The following is a 19,456-nucleotide window of genomic DNA, read 5'->3' on the forward strand; positions in this document are numbered from 1 at the left end:
AACCTGGGGTCAAATATGCGTCCTGAAACCCAAAACACACATGTCTTAAAAGTGTTAACTTTTGCAAATAGTGTTACATATAAAAAATGTATATTGCATATGAATTGAACATGGCGTTGCCTTGGGCACAGTATGTTTGTAACCTTGCTATGTTTTATTCCATTTCGTGATGTTATTTTGGGAGCTAACTTTGCCCAAAAAATTCTACAAGTTGATGTTTTTTATCTGTGTTGGTTGTTAATCGTATTTGTCTTATTCAAAAACTGAAAACAATTGTTGACGAGCTTGCGAACAACCGTGCCTACACAATTGGCGAAAAGTGCCCCGCGCTTTCAGTTTTCATCCGGCTTGCTTGGTTGCACCAACGTGCCTTTTTTCAGGCAAGATTTTGTTTAATCTCTCTAATGTTCACCGAAGATTCTCATCACTTTTCATGGAAACTCGTGATGATTGCAATCGTCCAACAGTAAACAACAGACCACTTAGCTAACCCAAACAAACGCTAGGCCCACTTCCTCCCCCAAAAAAGTTCATCCGCAAAATGAAATCAGCATTCTCTGAAACAGATCAACGTTGAACCATTTCCAGAAGGGAAAAGATAAGGGCAGCATATAACACAAACAAAAAAAAAATTTCATCATTAATGCAGTAGATGAGGATAGGGATTGTAATGTCAATGAAAAAACACTTTATTTATTGTCCAAATCATTAAGCCTGTACGACTTCCAAAAGGTTAAATACAGAATATACATTGTGTATATGAACGTTTAGGTTACAGTGCTTGGTTGGATTTTATCCCCCGGTTGGAAATCACGAAAAAATATCCTTTAAAATTTTAGCCGGAATTTGAAATCGGCATTCGCTCCAACAAAAAGCTAGAAAGAAAAAGCCCCTGATTACAAATCGATTAGGTGAAGCAGCAAAAACATGAAACGGGAATCACAGGACAAGGCAATTACGAGCAATGCCGCGAAAAATAGCGTATCTCTACCAAGGGGGGTTTATCCCTATCTCTCTGAACAAAATCGCGGGCGTTGTCCTTCTCCGCAGTCCCCTATCGTCTTTCGGGATCGCGCAAACGGCGATAGCGAGCTCAGAAGGGTCGCTGAGAAGTCACGTTCTGCATTCCCGAGAGCGTTTAAGCGTGGGGAGAAATAGGCGGTGGCTTAAGCAGCGAGAAACCCAACACAGAGTGGGCATTGTGCCCTGGCCAATTGGCCTGCTTGTGCTTATGCCTGTGCTGCTGCTTTTCTAAGGTTGTATCCTCTATTTCTCGTACCTCGCGGTTACGGCCCTTTTTTGCCTGACGTAATTGACTGGTGTGTATTGTATTGTATTGTGGGCTATGCACGTGTCGTGTGGTAAGTGTAAGTATTTTTTGTGGGTGGTTGTTTTGATTTTGGGTGTTTCTGTGCGTGGGTTCGCTTGATTGTGTGTATTGTGATTTGTGACTTTTTGTGCGAACTTGTACGTGTTGTGTGTTTGTTAGAATTTTGGTGGGTGATTTTTTTGTGCAAAAAAATATTATGTGTTTCTGTTTCGATGTGATTCCGTGTGTTCATGAGTGTGTGTGTGTGTTGCTGTGTTGTATGTGTTCCTGTGTTTGTTTCTGTGTATTTGTGTGTGTGTGCTTCCATGTGTTTCTGTGTTGCTGTATGATTTCTGTGTGTCTCTGGACTTGCATGTACATTTTGGTACGCAGGTTAGTGCTGGTGTTTTTTGTATTTTTAGTGCTTGTGATTTTCTTTACCTGTATTCATTGCACCTATATAGGTTTGTGCATATCGGTATGTGTGAGTGTTTGTGTCTGTGCTCAACTCTATATCCAACAAGCACATTGCACGCACAACCTCGTGTGTGGATGAAGTCCACATCGGATTAGCGACCACAGCTTGTTATCTCCCGTTCGGAATTTAGCAATTAAAATTTCTCGCAGCGATTTCGGCGAAAAAATAAACAGCCGGCGTCATTCTCGGTCCGAAGTTCGCAAAGTAACCGCAAGAAAGTTTACATATGAGCGAAATCGGGTGGAATTTTGCACGTAGACACACCTTTTTGGCCGATTTAAGAAAAGAACGAGCTATCAACGCCAATACGCTATGTATGCTTTATTTTTCAAAAGCACTTTTTCGGACGTATAGCAAGTATATCAAAGCCCATACAGTAGTGGTTAACATTTTTAACGTTTTTAAATTATCAAAATGAAATGACTAAAGGCTTTGATATTCTTACTACGTCTTATTACAACCCTAACCATTTTTTTGCGCAACGCATTTCTAATTTCATTGCCACCCCAGCTTCGTAGCTAAACAATGTTAAAAGTCGGACAATGCAAAAAATGTGCTTGAAAAATTGTTGTGGATTAACATTTCAAGTTTTACAGATATCAGAAATACTACTTAAGCAGTGTACAAACGTAACGATTTTGGTGCAAATAAGGTCATCAACATTGCCTTTGAACCATTTTCCTGTAACGTTTAAAGCGTTTTAGCACAGCCTTGTCTACATACTTAACCGGATACTTTAATGTCAACAGTAGAATGCCAGTCGCTTATGACGTAACAGTCGAGATGACGCGCGGTAATTGACGCTGGCGGCGCACCCAACAATTGAACTTGAGCTCGACTGTCTGTGCGGTGGCACAACTTGACGCTTCGCCTCCTTCTGTTTACGTCACAGAGCTAACGAGACGTTTTTCGTCAGCAAATTGTCGCTTGGCTTCGGCATTTTGACAAATTTGGTGTCGATTTCAAACGGATTTCGGTTTAATATCCGACACCTTGACACTTGAATTATTGTGTTAGGTTGAGTAATAAAGCCCTTAAAGTGGAAGGAACACAGTTCAGGAAAAAGGAGATGAAAAATCGGGTTGAAGTTGACGTTGAAACATGTTTAACATATAGTTGGCACATTTTAAAGGAAGTTTTAAGAAGGTTTTTTCCTACTTTCATTGTTTTGTTTTTCAACACGTGTAGCATACTTTTTAAAGTGTATAAAAGTTAAAGTGTATAAAAGTTTGTGTGGTCAACAAAAATTGTAAACTAAAATCGTTGTTTGTTTTTTAAACTGAAGTCTTACAACTATTGGAGACAACCACAAAGGCGCACAACTGTTTTTATTAACATTTTTTCCCCTTGGACAAGCCATCTCCACAAGTCGAGCCAAAGGGCAGAGAAATATAGCGAAAAAGTGGTTCTTCGAACTGCGCTTTGTAAATTGACCCAGTCGGTCATGTTTTCAGGATTTAAAGTGGCACGGTCAACACTCGGGATGCTGCAACCCCTAATTTCAACACAGTTAAACCCCGCTGGCGTAAAACCCTAAATCCACAGGTCCTTGAAATTACATCCAAAACGGAACTTTGAGGAATAAAACCAGTCGGTCGCTTCAAAACCTGGCTAAACCAACCAGAACAACGAATAATAATGGGGCTATGACGTTGCATTTGAAGGCTTGTGTTAAGAAAGGTGTGATAATGCAAATATTACTAACCGCAGCTCGAAAAGTTTATTACCGAGAGTTACCGTCTAATAAAAACTGAGATTTTAAGCTTTTATTAACAAATAAAAATGTAGAGTAGCAAACTTAAAGATACTTGCAAATAAAAAGTTCCAAATTAGGCATTTTCGAGAGATTTATTTTGCAAAGTTTGAAGAATTTCGGTTTAAAAAAAACTACCTCTTTGACAACAACAATTATTTCCCCCACCGAAAATGCCCAACTTTTTACCCGTATCCAACTCGTTAATTCCTAAAAGGTTACAAAATGAATTTTGGGTGAAAAAGGAACACTTTTTTGGAGAAATTGCTGGACTATTGTACCATCACCACATGTGTCGGTCAACGCGCGCGCCCTACGTCACAATGGGTGCGCGATTGTTGCGCAACAATGCACCGCGCGTTTCTTGCTCAAACAACGACTTACGCGCGCGCAGCCAAGCGTGAAAGAGGAGCGGTTTGGAAGTCAAACAATTGTGACGTCACAAATCGTGTGCGCGGTGTTTAAGGGGAGGGGGTGGAATTAGGGGGCAGGGAACACAAAGGGTGACGTTTACACGCGGTAACAAAAAGGTCTTGTGAGATTTGCAAAGGGTTGAAAAGGTATTTTTCTTTAGCCGCTGTATTATCTGACTCTAGCTATAACCACTATACTTTAATATTTGGTTAATTTGTTAAAAGTGGGCTAGAACAATTGCGATTCGTACGATTCTAAGTTACGTTCGATTGTTTTTGTTTCTGAGATACCATATGTTGCTAGGAATTTGGCAAAGCATCAACTGAGTGACTTTTTATATGTTTTGCGCAAGGCATCGGTAATTGGTTAATTAAAGGAAGAGGAAAATTCGACGTGGTAGCGAATGTATAATACAATGTTATATGCGTTTTGTGGAGCATAATGTTTGGAGGTTGTAGTAAGACGTAGAAAGAATATCAAAGCCCATACAGAAAAAACATTCTAAATGCTACCTACTTCTGTATGGGCTTGATAGGCGTTGACTTTAAATGAAGAGGACACTTCAACTTTCACGGCCATGTTAACTTCCGTTAACTGTGACTTGCTTTAACCTAACCATCACGTCTAACAACTTTAACCTTAAAAGACAGTCCGTGACCTTACTCCAACATCAGCTTTGATCAGCCTTAAAAACGCCCAACATGTTCAGCGTGCAACTTAATTAACAAGGCAATCGCGCTGACACGAATTCTGTGATCGACCGGGCAATAAGTGAAATGTCAAAATCTCGCGACTTTTCAGTTAATTGGATCGCGCCCAAAAGCCCCACCATAAAAAAGGGCCACGACCACCGGTAAATGATCAAACAGCGATCAGAGAAATCATTCGCAAAAACGACTGTGGTTCACCTTATTTGGCGTTGCAACACTATTAGGGCGTCATGCAAATAAACCTTTGGCTTTTTTAATTAATTATAACTGGTATCGCTCGTTTCGTTTAGTTCCGTTGTGTGTTACATGTCATTACCACGTTGAAAATGACATCAGCATTTCTGTTATGTAAAAAAAACTTTAGGAATTTTTCTTTTTGAGCAAACATATAATTCCGATTATGTTGAATATTTTGAAATAACTATGGTGGCATCCAACATTATAATAAAAGGGGGACATCTTTATGGAAATCAAAAGCATTGACAGCAGGTTGCTGTTTGTCTTTTATTGTTGCTGTAAAACCTAAATTTGAGTAAAACTTTTGGAGCATAATGGTTGGAGATTGTAGTAAGACGCAGCAAGAATATCAAAGCCCATATAGAAGTAGGTATCATATGGTATTATATGAATAAAGAGTTATATATTAGAAACGTTCAAAATGATACCTACTTCTGTATCGGATTTTATATGCTTACTACAGGATGAAATGTTTTTTTTATTATTCATCTACTTTTACTGATTTATATCCAGTTGGAATAAAAACCGAAGGTCTATTAACGAGTCAAACTCTTTTAAGTGATTTACAATCTACAAGCTGGACACGTGGCACCACTGTGTAAAGCCACTCTACAAGCAACTTTATTTGTGCAGATTGCAGGTTACACGCGCACAACATAGTATAACATGGTACAACATGGTGGGTTCACCGCAGGTCTGCCACCATAGTGGAAAGGGAAATGTCTAATTAATTAGGCCGACGCTCCCTAAGTTATAACTCACTTAAGCCTCTAAAAGTTGCAGGACTATAGGAAATGTCACTGTTGTATAAGAATATCAAAGCCCATACGTAGTAGTAGGCAGCATGTGGTATCAAATAAATAAAGAGTTATTCGAAACGTTCAAAATGCTACCTACTTTTGTATGGGCTTTGATATTCTTATACCTCTTGGTATAACCACCAACCATTATGTACATCGAACAAAATATTCGACACCAGACAGAAACCTTCTTGACCCTGTGTGACATCGGGACCAGCTAAAACAAATTAAAAACCTGCTCAATCTGGCCGACCGCCGAGCATTCGCGGAAAAAACGCGCCAACCAGTCGTTCAATACGAGGTCGCGCAAAAGTCATGGTCTGTCGTTGGACGCTAATCGGGAATAAATCGTTTAGCACGGGATGTGAAATGAGCTGGTCGTGCAACCTTCTGTCTGCTGATTTCTGCGGCTGTTTTTACGACACGAACGCTGCTGCGTTGTCGAGACAACTGCAAAATGTTGTTGCACTGGTGTGAAAAAATTGGCTATTTTTGATGGTAATTTTGGATATTGGCTATTTTCGATGGTAATTTTTGCTAATAATGGCGATATATGCATACGATTTAAGCATGTTGCCGTTGTTGCGTTTGTCTATATTAGGAGTTCATGAAAGGGCATAAATGTAGTTGTTCCTAATCTAAATAAATTCAATTTCGTGCGAAAATCTTGCGATAGGAAAGTAAGACGAAATCTTGCGATGGAAAAAGTAAGAGAAATATAACTTTTTCCGAAGCCTATTATTAGTTCTTTTATTTTTTTTTAAATGTGATACCAAATAATTAATTGAATTTTTTGTATCTAAAGTTGTGGTTGGTATGATAGATGGCAGTTCCAAATCTAAAAAAGAAAATTTGAGACGGGAAATAAAAAAATGAAGTTTTACCTAAGCCTTCTTTTTTACAAACAAGAAAAATGTTTTATAAGGCTCGGTTTCGGGAGCCAATTTCCTTTGCAACAAAAGGTCATCCATCCATTACAAAACTAGTCCTCAGTAAACGTCGGTTCCGGGCGCAATTTGGGTAAAAGTTCGCGGAAAAAACCGGCGAGTAGGACGCCATTCTTCCTAATTTGTTCGCCCTTTCTTCCTTTTTGAAAGCGGATACAAACAGCCTTGCGCTGTTAAAGCTTTCAGTCTCCATTTTGAGTTGTTTTCTTTTTGGAAAATTTTGATTGTTCAGCACAAAAACAGTCACAAGATATTTAAAATCAGATTTTAGGTTATTAACCAAAAATTTTGAAAATATTGCAAAAAAACGTTGTTTTGTTAAAGACTTTACAATAAACCGACCTTCTAGTCACTTTTTGTGCCGTTTTATTATTTTTCTATATAGTCCAGTTTGCTAAAAAAACACTTAAAACACATTGGAAAGAGCTTTATGTTAGTTGTCATTTTCTTCATGGAATTTTGCAAACCGTTAATGCTTAAAATACAGATAAAGCTTTTTTTGGTGTAAAGTTTGGAGCAATAGCATAAGTCAATTAGTATGACAAATTTAGAAGCAATATGCTTTTATTTTAAGCTTTGTTAACAACCTGAAATAATTTATCATTTGATAAACCAGGGCTTGTTTTAGAAATATTTTAATAAGCTAGTACTTACGGAAGTTACACACAATGCTTTATATATGATTTAGTTTTGTCACCTACACCAAGAAAAATGCCTGTTTAGTGTTTCAAACTCGGTCACAAGTACTCAATTAAAATGAAAACACGCCCATCCTTATTATGAAATACAAAACCTGGCGGTTTTTTCATGAGAACCATAATAAACCGGTCATATCAAAACTTGCCTGAGAGAGTTTTTGACTGTTGTTTTAAGCGCGAGCGCCTGGCCTTTGTGACGACAATAAAGGGCCGAGGCATTCTAGCATAGCGCGCGGTATGTCCCTTTCTCCCGACCCACGTTCAACACAGCTCGCTATGCGGCTTGAAACGCCTGTCAGCTTGCGGTTTTTCTCAGCAGTTTGCGGCCTTATCGTTCGATGCCTCGTGTTTTCAATGCATTTGGCTTGCAGCGCTCAGGCCTCAACTTGCTGACTGCCTTAATGTCAAGCCGAGCCGGCGACAAACAAAATGGCCGTTGGTTTAGTGGATGGGATGCTGCTGGGGTAAACTTGGTGAAGATGGCGTGATAAGGAAACTGTAGCGTTTTGTTTTATCGAATGGAGCTTTTCTCTTGGAGTTTTTGAGTTATATAAAAGTTAAGGAATTTATTATGATTGGCGACATCTGTAATAAGTTGGCACGTGGCACTTAAAACCCGTAAATCCAGTGGAAAAAAACGCACCATCTTTATTCTTTGATATCGTACATTCATCAATGTTTGTTTATAAACGCGCAATTTGTTGTCGGAAAAAATATATGGTTGTGTTTTAACTTTCTGAAAGTTCTTACTAAAAATTCTACCAGCAGTTCAGTGCAGGAAAATTTTCAAGCTAACATACTTTGAATTCGCCCCAAAAATGTTCTAGAGTGTACAGCAAAATAACATCATCTCGCAAAGAATAACTTTTCGGCCCTTTAAGCCAACTTTCCGTTTCACATTTAGAAGGCTAACGTTCGGTTTTAAATTTTCGAAATCCAAACAAGCTTTGGTGTCGCGTTCCATAATTGACGTCATCTATTTGTTATTGATTCAGTGGTAACCGCACAAGAAAGAAATTCAGCCAGTCGACTTACGTCATTATGTTTGTATTGTGCGAAATATTAACGAGTTGCCAGCAGCGAGAAGTTTTTTGCCCTATACGAGCTATTTTGCTGGTCATAGTTGGCGTTTAAACGGCGAATAACATGTTTTCACCGTAATCTATTTGTAAAGCGTATACCGAAGCAATTTTAACGGTTAAAGTGAAATTTTTAAGCCAAAATATTAACGTTTTGGGACTTGTTTTAGGAAAATTAACTGGGAAGTTTTAAAACTATTAGAAAACCTTGCGAAAAAAAGGTTTTTATATTTTTAATATATACGGGTCTGCACAGTAACGCATTAGAATTAATCCAAATGGGGCTTAACCCAAAGATTAAAGAAATGCAAATTAAAATTAAGGTAAAACAATCTCCGATAGATCTGATATTACTTAAAGTGTGAAAACTTTAAATTCGCTTTTTGTTTCTATAATCTATACAATCGACAATAATAGTAGAAATTCTCTTCGATAGTTACACTGTGCAGTGTGCACGGATCTGTAATGTAGCCCAATAATGAATGTTAGAGATAAAAGGCCGAGTATCGACACCATCTTGATTAAGACGTCTCAATACGAACTTGTTTCATTTTCAGTTAATGTGATTACATGTCAAAAACGTCCTTATCAAGGTGATATCAATTTGCTTGACCTTTTTAGCTTTACAATTCATTATTAAATCCTCTTTGTAGTAAGAATATCAAAGCCCATACAGAACCAGGTATCAGTTTGCCATTCTTACTACGTCTCACTTCAACCTCCAGCCATTATGCTCCGAAATCCTCTTCGTGATATTCGTTTTTGTTCCATATACAACCGTTTTATAAACCTTAACAAATAACTCGAAACTGCTAAGAACCCAAAACGAATATTCCCAACCTAAATCCACCCCGTACGCATTTCCTTGTATTTCGCGATTAACCACTTGCCACGGATCCACAGGAGCAGGCATTAAGGTAACGTCGGGTCGTCGACCGCGATTTGGGCCAAGGGCGCCGTTCGAACCCGAATGCCGCGCGAGCTTCAATTAAGAAAAGCGCCGATTTACGCGACTTTCCAGCCGCTAAAGCTGCCGTAAGCTGCTTGCCGCAGAGAAACGCGACGAACTTATGCCGGACAATTACATCGGCAGTTTCTCCGCACTGCAAACAAAGCACAGGCCAGACGCTGTTTTGGCGTAAACAGCCCTGAAGGATTTAAGCCTATATAGGTAGCCGGCGTTTTTTTGCGACCTATTGGCCGGGGACAGGTTTTAATATTCCTGCTGTTTTCGGTCACCTTAATATTGTAAAAGAACTTTTTTTACTGTGGTGCTTTTTGTGGCCTGATTATACACACACTATACCGCCGGGTAACGGAATTTATTGTTTATGGCTTTTCGTGACCTGGGTTAGAGCTAAAGAAGAGTTTTTTTGTTTAACGGTTATATTCATGACTAGGATATGCGATGAAACGCGCAGTGCACAACAGATCAATGTTACCGAGGAAATTCGCTTTCCTGTCACCCGCAAAAAGCCTTCGAAATCTCGCAGACGTGACTTGCTACCTGTGCGCTTGATAAAACCACATGCCAACATGCTTACGTGCAACCAAGAAAGCACCATGAGCCACGCCCTTGTGTTATGTGTAAAGCCACGCCTATTTAGTCCTTATGCATCCCCTTGACCAGTTGAAAAGTTCTTGCTTACCTTAACTGTTTCATATTATCTTTAAAGCACTTTTGAAACGTTCTGTGTATAATTGACAAGCAGGGTGTTAAGGGAGCCTGCTGTCTAAATCTTGTGTGTGTCCTTAATTTAACCAACAATTTTTTACCGCCTATGCACAAAACGCATTTGGCTTGCGACATTGTAATGTTAAGGGAGATGTTCTTGGATTAAAAAAAATAACACTTCACTTTTAGTGATCACAAACAGGCAAATATTTTCGAAGCAAACAACCTTTGAAGCGAAGAGCAACATTACTAGCATCTGCCCTTCAATGGCTACAATTTTAATCGCGACATTCCAGGGAGTCAAAACGAATCAATATTTTGCGACGTGGGGCGATATGCATTTCAACGCTGTTCACCTGCCATTTGGTCGTGCAGAATTTCACTGTTACACCGAGCGTTTATATTTCTATGAAACAGTGCAAAATGGAATGCCAAGCTTGCTAGAAACGTGACACTTTGATCGATATCGCTGTTTTTCGATTTTTTTTTTATCTAATTTACGCTTTTTAAAAATAGTTTTAAAGATTTACCCTAAAACCGCTCATTATTTACTACCAGACCATAAAAACAGTACATTAACGTGACAAACAAAACTAATGAAATCATCATCTTCAAAAACTTAAAACTGTCAACATAAAACTTAAATTTTCTTAATACTTAAAGCGTATTCTTAGGAGTACTTCAATAGCTATGTCCTGAATTAGTTTGTTAAGGCAAAATTGAGAGCTTTTAGCAGTGTTGTAGTGAATTAGGTCAACGCTTGATTTGATTGCACTTAAAATCATCGTTTTGGTAAAATGATAATCTGACTGGGACTTGAGATATTTCACAAATGACTTGCATGGGCCTTAGGCAATTTTTAAATGACTTGTTTACCACATCGGATAAAACTAAACGCAATATTTTATTTATTATAAAAATCAATTTCATTTTACTCTGCCATAATCAGGGATTGAAAAAAGGTCGTTATTCTCTCCAAAAACATACCTTTGGGACCCCTAGCCTTACAAAAAAATCTAGTTTCACGCTGGAATGTCGATATTTTCCTCTGGCAAACACAGGCCAAGGTGTACCACGGGCAACGTGCCTTAATTACGTAGGACAGTCGTAAAACGAAATGTCACCGAGACCCGTCGAACGACGGCCCACGCATTTTTAATAAAATAAAGGTGGGGCACGCAAAGCCGGCATATTTGCCAGCGTTTTATACGCCTTGACTGTCGATTGGTCTTTTATGGGCCTTCTGTTCACACTTGAGCGTTGGCTGTAGCCGGTTTTACACGAAGGGTGTATTTGGCATTACCATAGATTTACGACATTTGTTGGTCAAAACGGCGTTTGAGGATTGAATGCTGATGTTTAGTTGAATAGATTAAAAAAAGTATAAGACCTTTGTTTTATTATACATAGGAATAAGGTTTTGGGGGATTCTTATACTATGGACAGTAAGATTTTAAAAAGCACTGTGTATTTTACGGTTGCGTTAGAATCCAATTCTTTTATCTTTTTTGGTAGCCATATTTGTCGAATTCTAAATCGGGAAATCAGGTCTTAATGACTTTTGAAACAAACTGTCGTCAAGAGACCCACCTTATTTCCCAATTTCCCCAAACGTTTTGAAACATTTTACTATAGTATATCTTTAGTGTCATAACTTAAATATTATATATTTAGTGTAATAACTTAACACTATACAAGGTAAATCCCAAATTAATCGCTTCAAAACGAAAATAATTGAATGTAATACAACATTACGGATTGTAATCTTTAAAATGGCCTCTTTTACATCACTTTTGGTAAATCGCTTGAAAGTCGCCATAGACTGTCAACTTACAGTCACGACCGATATGAATTCTGACGCATTAAGACCTAGCTATATATGACTATGTCACGATGGCGCGTCACAAATCAAAGTGACGAAGGTAGTTTTGGTTTCGCGTCGTGCTTATGAATGGGCTTGTGAGTGACTGTGACAGTCTACAACTACTACTCATGCTGTGGTTTAGATTCGAGACGTGTGACTTTCACATCTATACATGTAACTTCCTTTACGCAATGCACGCTGGCAATGTCACGGCTTTTCATATGGGCCAGTTAAAAAGTGGCCGGCCCAGATTTGGTGCTTATGGTACATTGTGGCTGATTAAATTAAAGGCACATCATGCGGCTCGCTTAAAAGTTTATTTGTTGCCCTGTTTTGGTAAAATAGTCAAGGTGGCCAGTCCTTTTTAAAAATGGCCGTATGTAAAGACTATACCTTTCATTAAGGAATTTTAATACATGTTTCAGTGCAAATTTCCGCTTTTTATCCGGTTTAAATGAAAGGCTGGTTTGTAATTCCTAATTTACCCGTTTTTTGTTACTTGCATTAAATGGAAAATAGGGAGCTAGGCTTCTCTAAAGAATGACCATAAGCAATGACTAATTTTACTAAAAAAAATTAAACACAGTTTTATGAATAGTTTTACTTCTCAAATGATTTCTTTTATAGAACTGCTATACCAAGGCCCCGTCTATAAACATTCGCAATGACCTTATAAGGCACGTCCTGTACCGATTCGTTCCCTGTTTTGCGGTTTCGGTCGGAGCAGGAAAATGTTGTTTTTTCGATAATAATTAACAATCAAATTTATTAGGCGACCACTTCTGTTTTTTTTTCATTTTTGAAAATTGCTAGTAATTTATGCGGCTGTCTTATTTGTGTTTTGTTTCCTTTAAGCTTACAAAAAGTTCATTGAAGAGAATTGAGTTGCCAAAGCTTTGTTGTTCTACTTACGCCAGTATTAGCCGCAAAAAACGTTTAAGTTTTGCTATGTATAGCCTAAGTTACGTTTAATAATGCATTTACTTAAATGCATGCATGACGGCCTTCTTTCACCGGTTTACCATACTCACTATTTGCGCATACGACAATACTCTTCTCATTACGCAAGACCGGTGCGTTTCCGTTGGCGCAGTTAAGGAAGCATCAACATAAACAAACCAACCAACCGCCGTATATAGTGTACAGCACACGCGCTAACATAAAAGGACAACGGGGCATTTAGAAGAAACTCAATTGCTTAGGCCTTAATACTACTGCTAAGCAAAAAACAAGGGGACGGTGTTAAGTTTTAGTAACTTCTGCGCAAATCTCTCGTATTCTAAGCGCCATAGTTTTAAACCATAACCAATTATTACCGAAAGTTTAACAATTCTTAAAAAACACAAAAATGACAGATTTTCCACAGTTCTTTAAAAAGTCTAACAAATGGAAGTTAATTATTTTTTGGCAATTAATTTATAAAACAGCTTCTCACAATCTGTCGAAATGAATGCTTAAAGTGCCAAATACCCTCTTTTGGTCGGAAATGTGCAAACGTTGATAACCACAGGGGTAAGCGAATATATCGGTTTTACTTTTAGGTGTAACAAATTTCGTAAACCCATCGCTTTCAACCGTAAAGACGGCACAGCCAAACGTTTTTTCGTAACCAACTGAAGTTTAAACCGTTTAAATATCCACAGTTTAAACCAAATTTTGTATAGTTGTGTAATACAGTGCTGTTTAGAAGCAAGAATTGTTGGTGCTTTATTCAGTAGGTAAATTTGACCGACTATTAGGACATTCAACCACTATCAATATAAACGCCTGTGAAAACACAATTATTCAGCGTTAAGTTTCGCACCGCGGTTTCAAAGGAAGTTTCCAATGGTGTGACATGCAGTGGTGTATGGTAGCAGCATAGCTGATGTTTTATTGTGTTGTAGCTTTACGGAAGGCACAGTGGCTCCCCATTTATCATAGCAACACCGCACATTGTTTTTGCCACACAGAGCGCGTGATTAATGTAGGGAAGGCAGATTGCTATAGGGGTGTGTGAGTGGCGTGTTTTCGCCTGTTTTATGATGCACAGAACCATACAATTCTCCCTCGCATTAACTGCCGAGCTCAACAACGTTTGAATAATCGCAAAATCAAACGTGTTATCTAACCAGTTATAACATTACCGTGCAACAATTTTAAAAGAGATGTTACACCACCATAGCGGAATCAAAGTTTTGTTAAACTTATAATTACCTAAAAAAAAATTAAAATTAGCTCATAAAATAAATCCTGCAGAACTCCTAATACACGTAAGAAATCCCGATAATCCCCAAAACAGCGTAAAATATACTTTTACACTTAACCCCACAACATCTCTATGTGCGTAAGCAAAGCTGCATTTAGACTTCAAGGAAAATCATGATGTTCACCCTGACAAAATTAAAGCGAGCCAATATAACACACAGAAGGTCATTTTTACCCTTCCTTTTTTCACCTTCAAAATTTTTTTCTACATAAAAAAAATCGGGGAACTCAAGAACTTATGTCCCTGTCAAGTCCACGCGCGCGGCTAAATAAACAGACAAAAACCAGCAACCAGTGTGACTCACCTTATAATGGATGAGCTGGATCTGAATCTGGGCCACCCAACCGGTTCCTTCCCTGCACCTGAACGTCATCGTTTCTCCTTGCTCCGTCTCAAGGCTGAAGTACTGCAGTCCACCGCTCTCATCTTCTTGCAAACGAGCCACTGCTCGAATATGGCAAAGAGGAATCGTGCGTAGAGCAGAACCACCGCTCGTCTTCTTACTCTTGGTGCGATAAAGTCTAAGTCCATCGCTGCTTAGAACCCCGTACTTTCGCTTCCACGCTGGCCCAATAGGCAGCCGTCTATAGTCAACCTTCTTGTCCAGCACTCCATCGCAAATCTCCGTTACTTCTTCAGCGCCCATAATGCTCGTGTTCTCAGGCCAGCTATAGTTGCTGACCACGCTCTGCCGGTGCGAGTTTACACAGCAAGGCAGGATGCTGACCTGGTGGCTTTGTTGCTGCTGCTGCTGATGTCTTGTTGTGCCCACGGAGCCCGATATACCGCTGGCTCGGATGCCCGCACTCACTTGAAGCTCGTTCACCATACAGTTGAGCGACCGACGCCTTTTGAGTTCTATATTCCTCAGCTTAGCTTAATTCCCACGCGTTTGGAGCAGTGGCATTTCTCTTCGATCAGTTACTTTTTCCAATTCTTTCAGCCCTGATTCGACAGAGAATCGCAAATTTCGCCAAGTGCAAACGCGTTCCTTAATCTTACGTGCGTTGGGCTAAAAAAATTAAAATTGAAGTTTAATCGAAACAGAGTATCTATCGCCGAAGAACATTTAACAACATTGGTTTTGCTAGATTTCCAGTTAACAAAGGACTATACTACTTGGTATTTTAACAACTGCATAGATAGCTAAAAACACTTGAAAAACCTCGGTTTAAGTCAGTGTTATGCTCAGCTACATTATATGGTGTGTAACCTAATCAAATGTACGGCATTTTTCCACTGTGGCTTTATTGGAACAACTTTTGTAAATACGTACAATAACTTAGTGTTAAAAGTTAAACATTTTATCTTCAATCGCTGCAGTTAAATATTTCAAAATATTGCAAATGATTATAAGAAATACAACAATCTAAATTCAGCACCGATTTTTTCTATTTTCATACAGCCGTAGTACAAACTTTTTCAATAAATTAACTCATAAGGTTTATATTCAACACCCTACAGTCCAACTACGACTCATCAATTCAGTAAATGACCCGAAAGAGACGAACAAAAGCGTTAAAACTAGACTTCTAAAGCTAATTAATCAAACGAAATCGTGCCACTGTAGTTTATTGAAAACTTTAGTATAGCGTTGTGAAGACAAAGGCGAACCATCAACATCGACGTAACATAATAGAAGAAAACAAGTTAGGTACAGTTCCAGTACTAAAAGTTAAACATTTCATCTCCAATCGATGCATCAATGTAAACTTTAAACAAAACAACAACTTTTTCTCTTTTCACCCAGTCGTACCACAAATTTGTTCAATAAATTAAACTCGTATTGCCATAAGGTCTGTATTCAACACCCGACAGTCTAACCACGACTCGCCAATTGAGTAACCGGTCCTTAATAGACGATTACAAAGGCGTTCAAACTCGACTTCTTAGGTGTGATGCATCATCCCAAGCCTGTCGATAAGAAGCGATGGCGAGGTTGGAGAAAGGCTTGATCTAGCGATTGAATCGATGCGGTTTCTGGCTTGTTCCACGGACCCGTGGACTTTACTTAAACACCGCAAAGCTCAAACACGGATCTGCTCGCGGTGGATTTCTCTGTACATTTCGCCTTTGGTGTTTGATGGTGGCTTTTTACACAAGCTTATACATTATATATCTCAAAAGGATGCCTGATAGGTTTCACTTTTGATTTCAAGGTTGCGTAAGAGAATTCTACGTTTAAAATGCCTTTCAAATTAGAAGCGACACTTTATTTTAAGGTTGTTTATTTTAATTGTTTTATTTTTTGTCCGTTAGTGTTTTTAAAAGTGACTGGCGAATGTAAAATAAAAACGGAACACTTCTCACAGGTTTTATCGACATCTATTTTTAATTGCATGCGTAGAAAGAACATTTTACCCCCAAAAAGTCATGTGTATAATTTCGTCAGAAACATTATAACAACAACTCTTTGGCTCTTGATTAATATGTAGGACCTTATTCGCAACGGTAGTCATCAAATCTAAACTGTTTAAACTCACTGCGCACAAACGTTTTGCGGTTCTGACCCAGTTGCTTCAAACTGTATAAATAGCTTTAACCGAAACGGGTAACGCCTAAAGGTGTTTGTTAGCGCCAGGTTGAAAATAAACCTGCTTGAAATAAACTGCCAATTCGCCTTCTCGCCTATATATAGATACAGACTGAATGAGGCAAGTTAATCAAGGTTTTCACCTTATTTTAAGCAAGGTCGATTGATTGACGTTTTCGATTACACTTTTTAACCACAGACTGTTACATGGCCGCTTTAAATAAAAGAACAATTTTTTTACCATAACTGTACGAATAAGGATGAGGTAATCGTGCTCTTGAGCCATAACCCAGATCACTGGCCCTATCAACGTCTGTTTTTCAGTAACACTAAATTTCTCCGCACTAATTGTTAATGACTTTTACCCCACCATAGTTGAAAATGAATAAAATATATTTGAAACCGTTCAAAATGCCACCTACTTCTGTACGGGCTTTGATATTCTTACTACAACCTCAAGCCAATATGCTCCAAAACTTACTCAAGTGTTTCTGAAGCTGGGAATTACGACGGTTTTTTAAAGCTTACCAACTAGTTTATCAAACGTGGTTCCGTGGTGAAAAGCGAAGCGGCGTTTATAAAGCGATCACCCGACAACGGAAATACCGGCAGCCTTTTGCCGTATAGTCAGTAGTCACGGCCTTCTGGTTGGAAACCGCACGATAGCAAAATTTCCAACACAGCACTGAACTTGTGACTTGTTGCATATGCCAGGGCGGTTCAACATGTTGATAATGTTTTAGGTATTTTGAAGAGTCATTAAACGTTTAAGTTCTTTTAGAAAATGGCTAGATTGTGTTGATTTTGTCTTGCTACAATTTCCAAGCACATTTGCTCACTTTGAAGTACTTTCATATTTTCCGTTTCAAAGTGTCAGTGTCTTATCGTGAACAAGGTTCATCAGGCGTTTTAGATCACGTTTCACTCTTTCGCTTCAAATACCGCTGGGAGGTTCGTGTGATATTCGAAACCGACTCAGTCGGCCGATTAATTTTCTAGAAAACGGGATATTCACTACAGAACAAAGTGAAGTGCCCGACGTTTTGTTCTATTTGGATGCCAAGTTAAAGCAGGACCTCTATGCATGGTGCCAAAGACTACCGAGCGGAATTTTAATATTCAACCAAAAGAATGCTAATCGAATTTATCTCCAGAATATTCGACAATGAAATCAACAACTTAAGCAACAGTAGACTGGAACTCAGGTCCACAAAAGTTTCAAGTCTCCAAGCACACACAGTATGGCAGTGAGACCGAGTTGCATTTTCAACGTTAACACATTTAAAGGTTAAGTTGAGAAGACATTCGTTATTCACGTTTTACTTAAACAAAATGCTACATAACAGCTTTGGTTCTGTACTTGTACCCAGTGCCAGGTTTTTTCTCTTTTCGCCACTCACGTACAGTTTAGTGCCAACTCATTTCTATAATTTATCATGAGTATTACTTTGCCAGTTAGACTCAAGTATACCTGGTCGACTGGCAGGCTCCCAGCACATTGCTGTACAGATATTTAAGTCCGATGTAACGATCCCGTATTCTGGCCCGCCACGTCGGCAAGTTGATCACAAACCAGCAACAAGGAAATAACGACAAAGGAAATGGTTCGCCTGCTTATTTCACAAGGCTTTAAAGCTAACAGTTCTAACCAATCCAACAGTACCTACAAGCCATACTGCACTAGTTAGCTTTTCTATTTAAACCTACTTCATATGATGCCAGGTTTTCGATTTTAAAACCTTCCTTTCCAACTTGAAGCTAACAGTTCTAACAACGCGAACAGGACTTGTTACACTGGCCAGCTATTTCAGACAAAAGTGCTTCTAGATATCTGAAAAACTCTGAATCAAATCGCGAGTTCTTGTAACTCCCAATTGAGAACTGTTCCAGCCACTTGATCAGAACGCCTACAAAGGTCTTTCCACAAAATTCCTTCGCTCAACAAGTTTTATTCAGTTCTAAACTAACTCCAATGAAACACGAAATCAAATAGAAGTCTTGCGTTGATAGCAGTCGCTTTCTAAATCTTAGCAATATTGTGGAACAAATTGTCGTTCACCATTGCCACCCTATGTTCAGATTTCCAATACAATTGTAAGCTCACACTTGGGAAACACCGTTCCACCGTGTTCGCAACACCAATCGATTTAGGCCCAATAATCCATTTATCATATCGATTACATTCGTTCCATCGCGCTTAGCCTAACCTGTACTGACCTTGGAGTTAAACCAGCTCCGTAACCGTGTTGTGCCTGACGACAAAGCAACACTCCGGGTCTCCAACCTACCCTTCCCTGTCTTTTGGCGAATGAATGAAAACACACAAAATCGCTGCCTCGCCAAACAGCCCAAGCCCGGGCGAAAAAGAGCGAAGCGCGGCCAAATTCCAGCCGCCTGTAGCGCCTTTTTATGAATGAAAATTCTCCCAACCAGTCAGTCGACCGACAACTGCTCTAGCGCTATAATTACGTAAACCGCGGTCTTCGTCCAATAGGCCCCTTTGCCTTGGCGCAATAAAACGACGAGAGAGAAAAAGGCAAAGTGGGCGTTCTTCTCTTTTTATCATTTTTTTTATTTTTCTCTCGCTACTTGAGCGTGCGCAGTGGCGCCATCTAGAAAACACACAGTGCTATTGTGCAGTTATATGGCAGCCGTCTGGCATAGCACGTTGTACAATTTTTACTCATTTCAAATTGCTGTATTTTTTTATA

The 19,456-nt window shown here is 39.0% G+C and overlaps 1 protein-coding gene across 1 annotated transcript in view; it reads right to left on the reverse strand.

Annotated features, from left to right (window-relative positions):
* Positions 1–15,646, reverse strand: part of LOC146139188 (uncharacterized) — a 32,430-nt gene extending 16,784 nt beyond the window's left edge. The window contains exon 1 of the mRNA XM_083393106.1: positions 14,517–15,646. Within this exon, the coding sequence (XP_083249232.1) occupies positions 14,517–15,041 (525 nt within the window). The 5' untranslated portion in view covers positions 15,042–15,646. The remainder of the gene's footprint in view (positions 1–14,516) is intronic.
* Positions 15,647–19,456: the final 3,810 nt, after the last annotated feature.

This window comes from Ascidiella aspersa, chromosome 6, assembly GCF_963924565.1.
Source record: "Ascidiella aspersa chromosome 6, kaAscAspe10.2, whole genome shotgun sequence".
Classification (NCBI taxonomy): Eukaryota; Metazoa; Chordata; class Ascidiacea; order Phlebobranchia; family Ascidiidae; genus Ascidiella; species Ascidiella aspersa.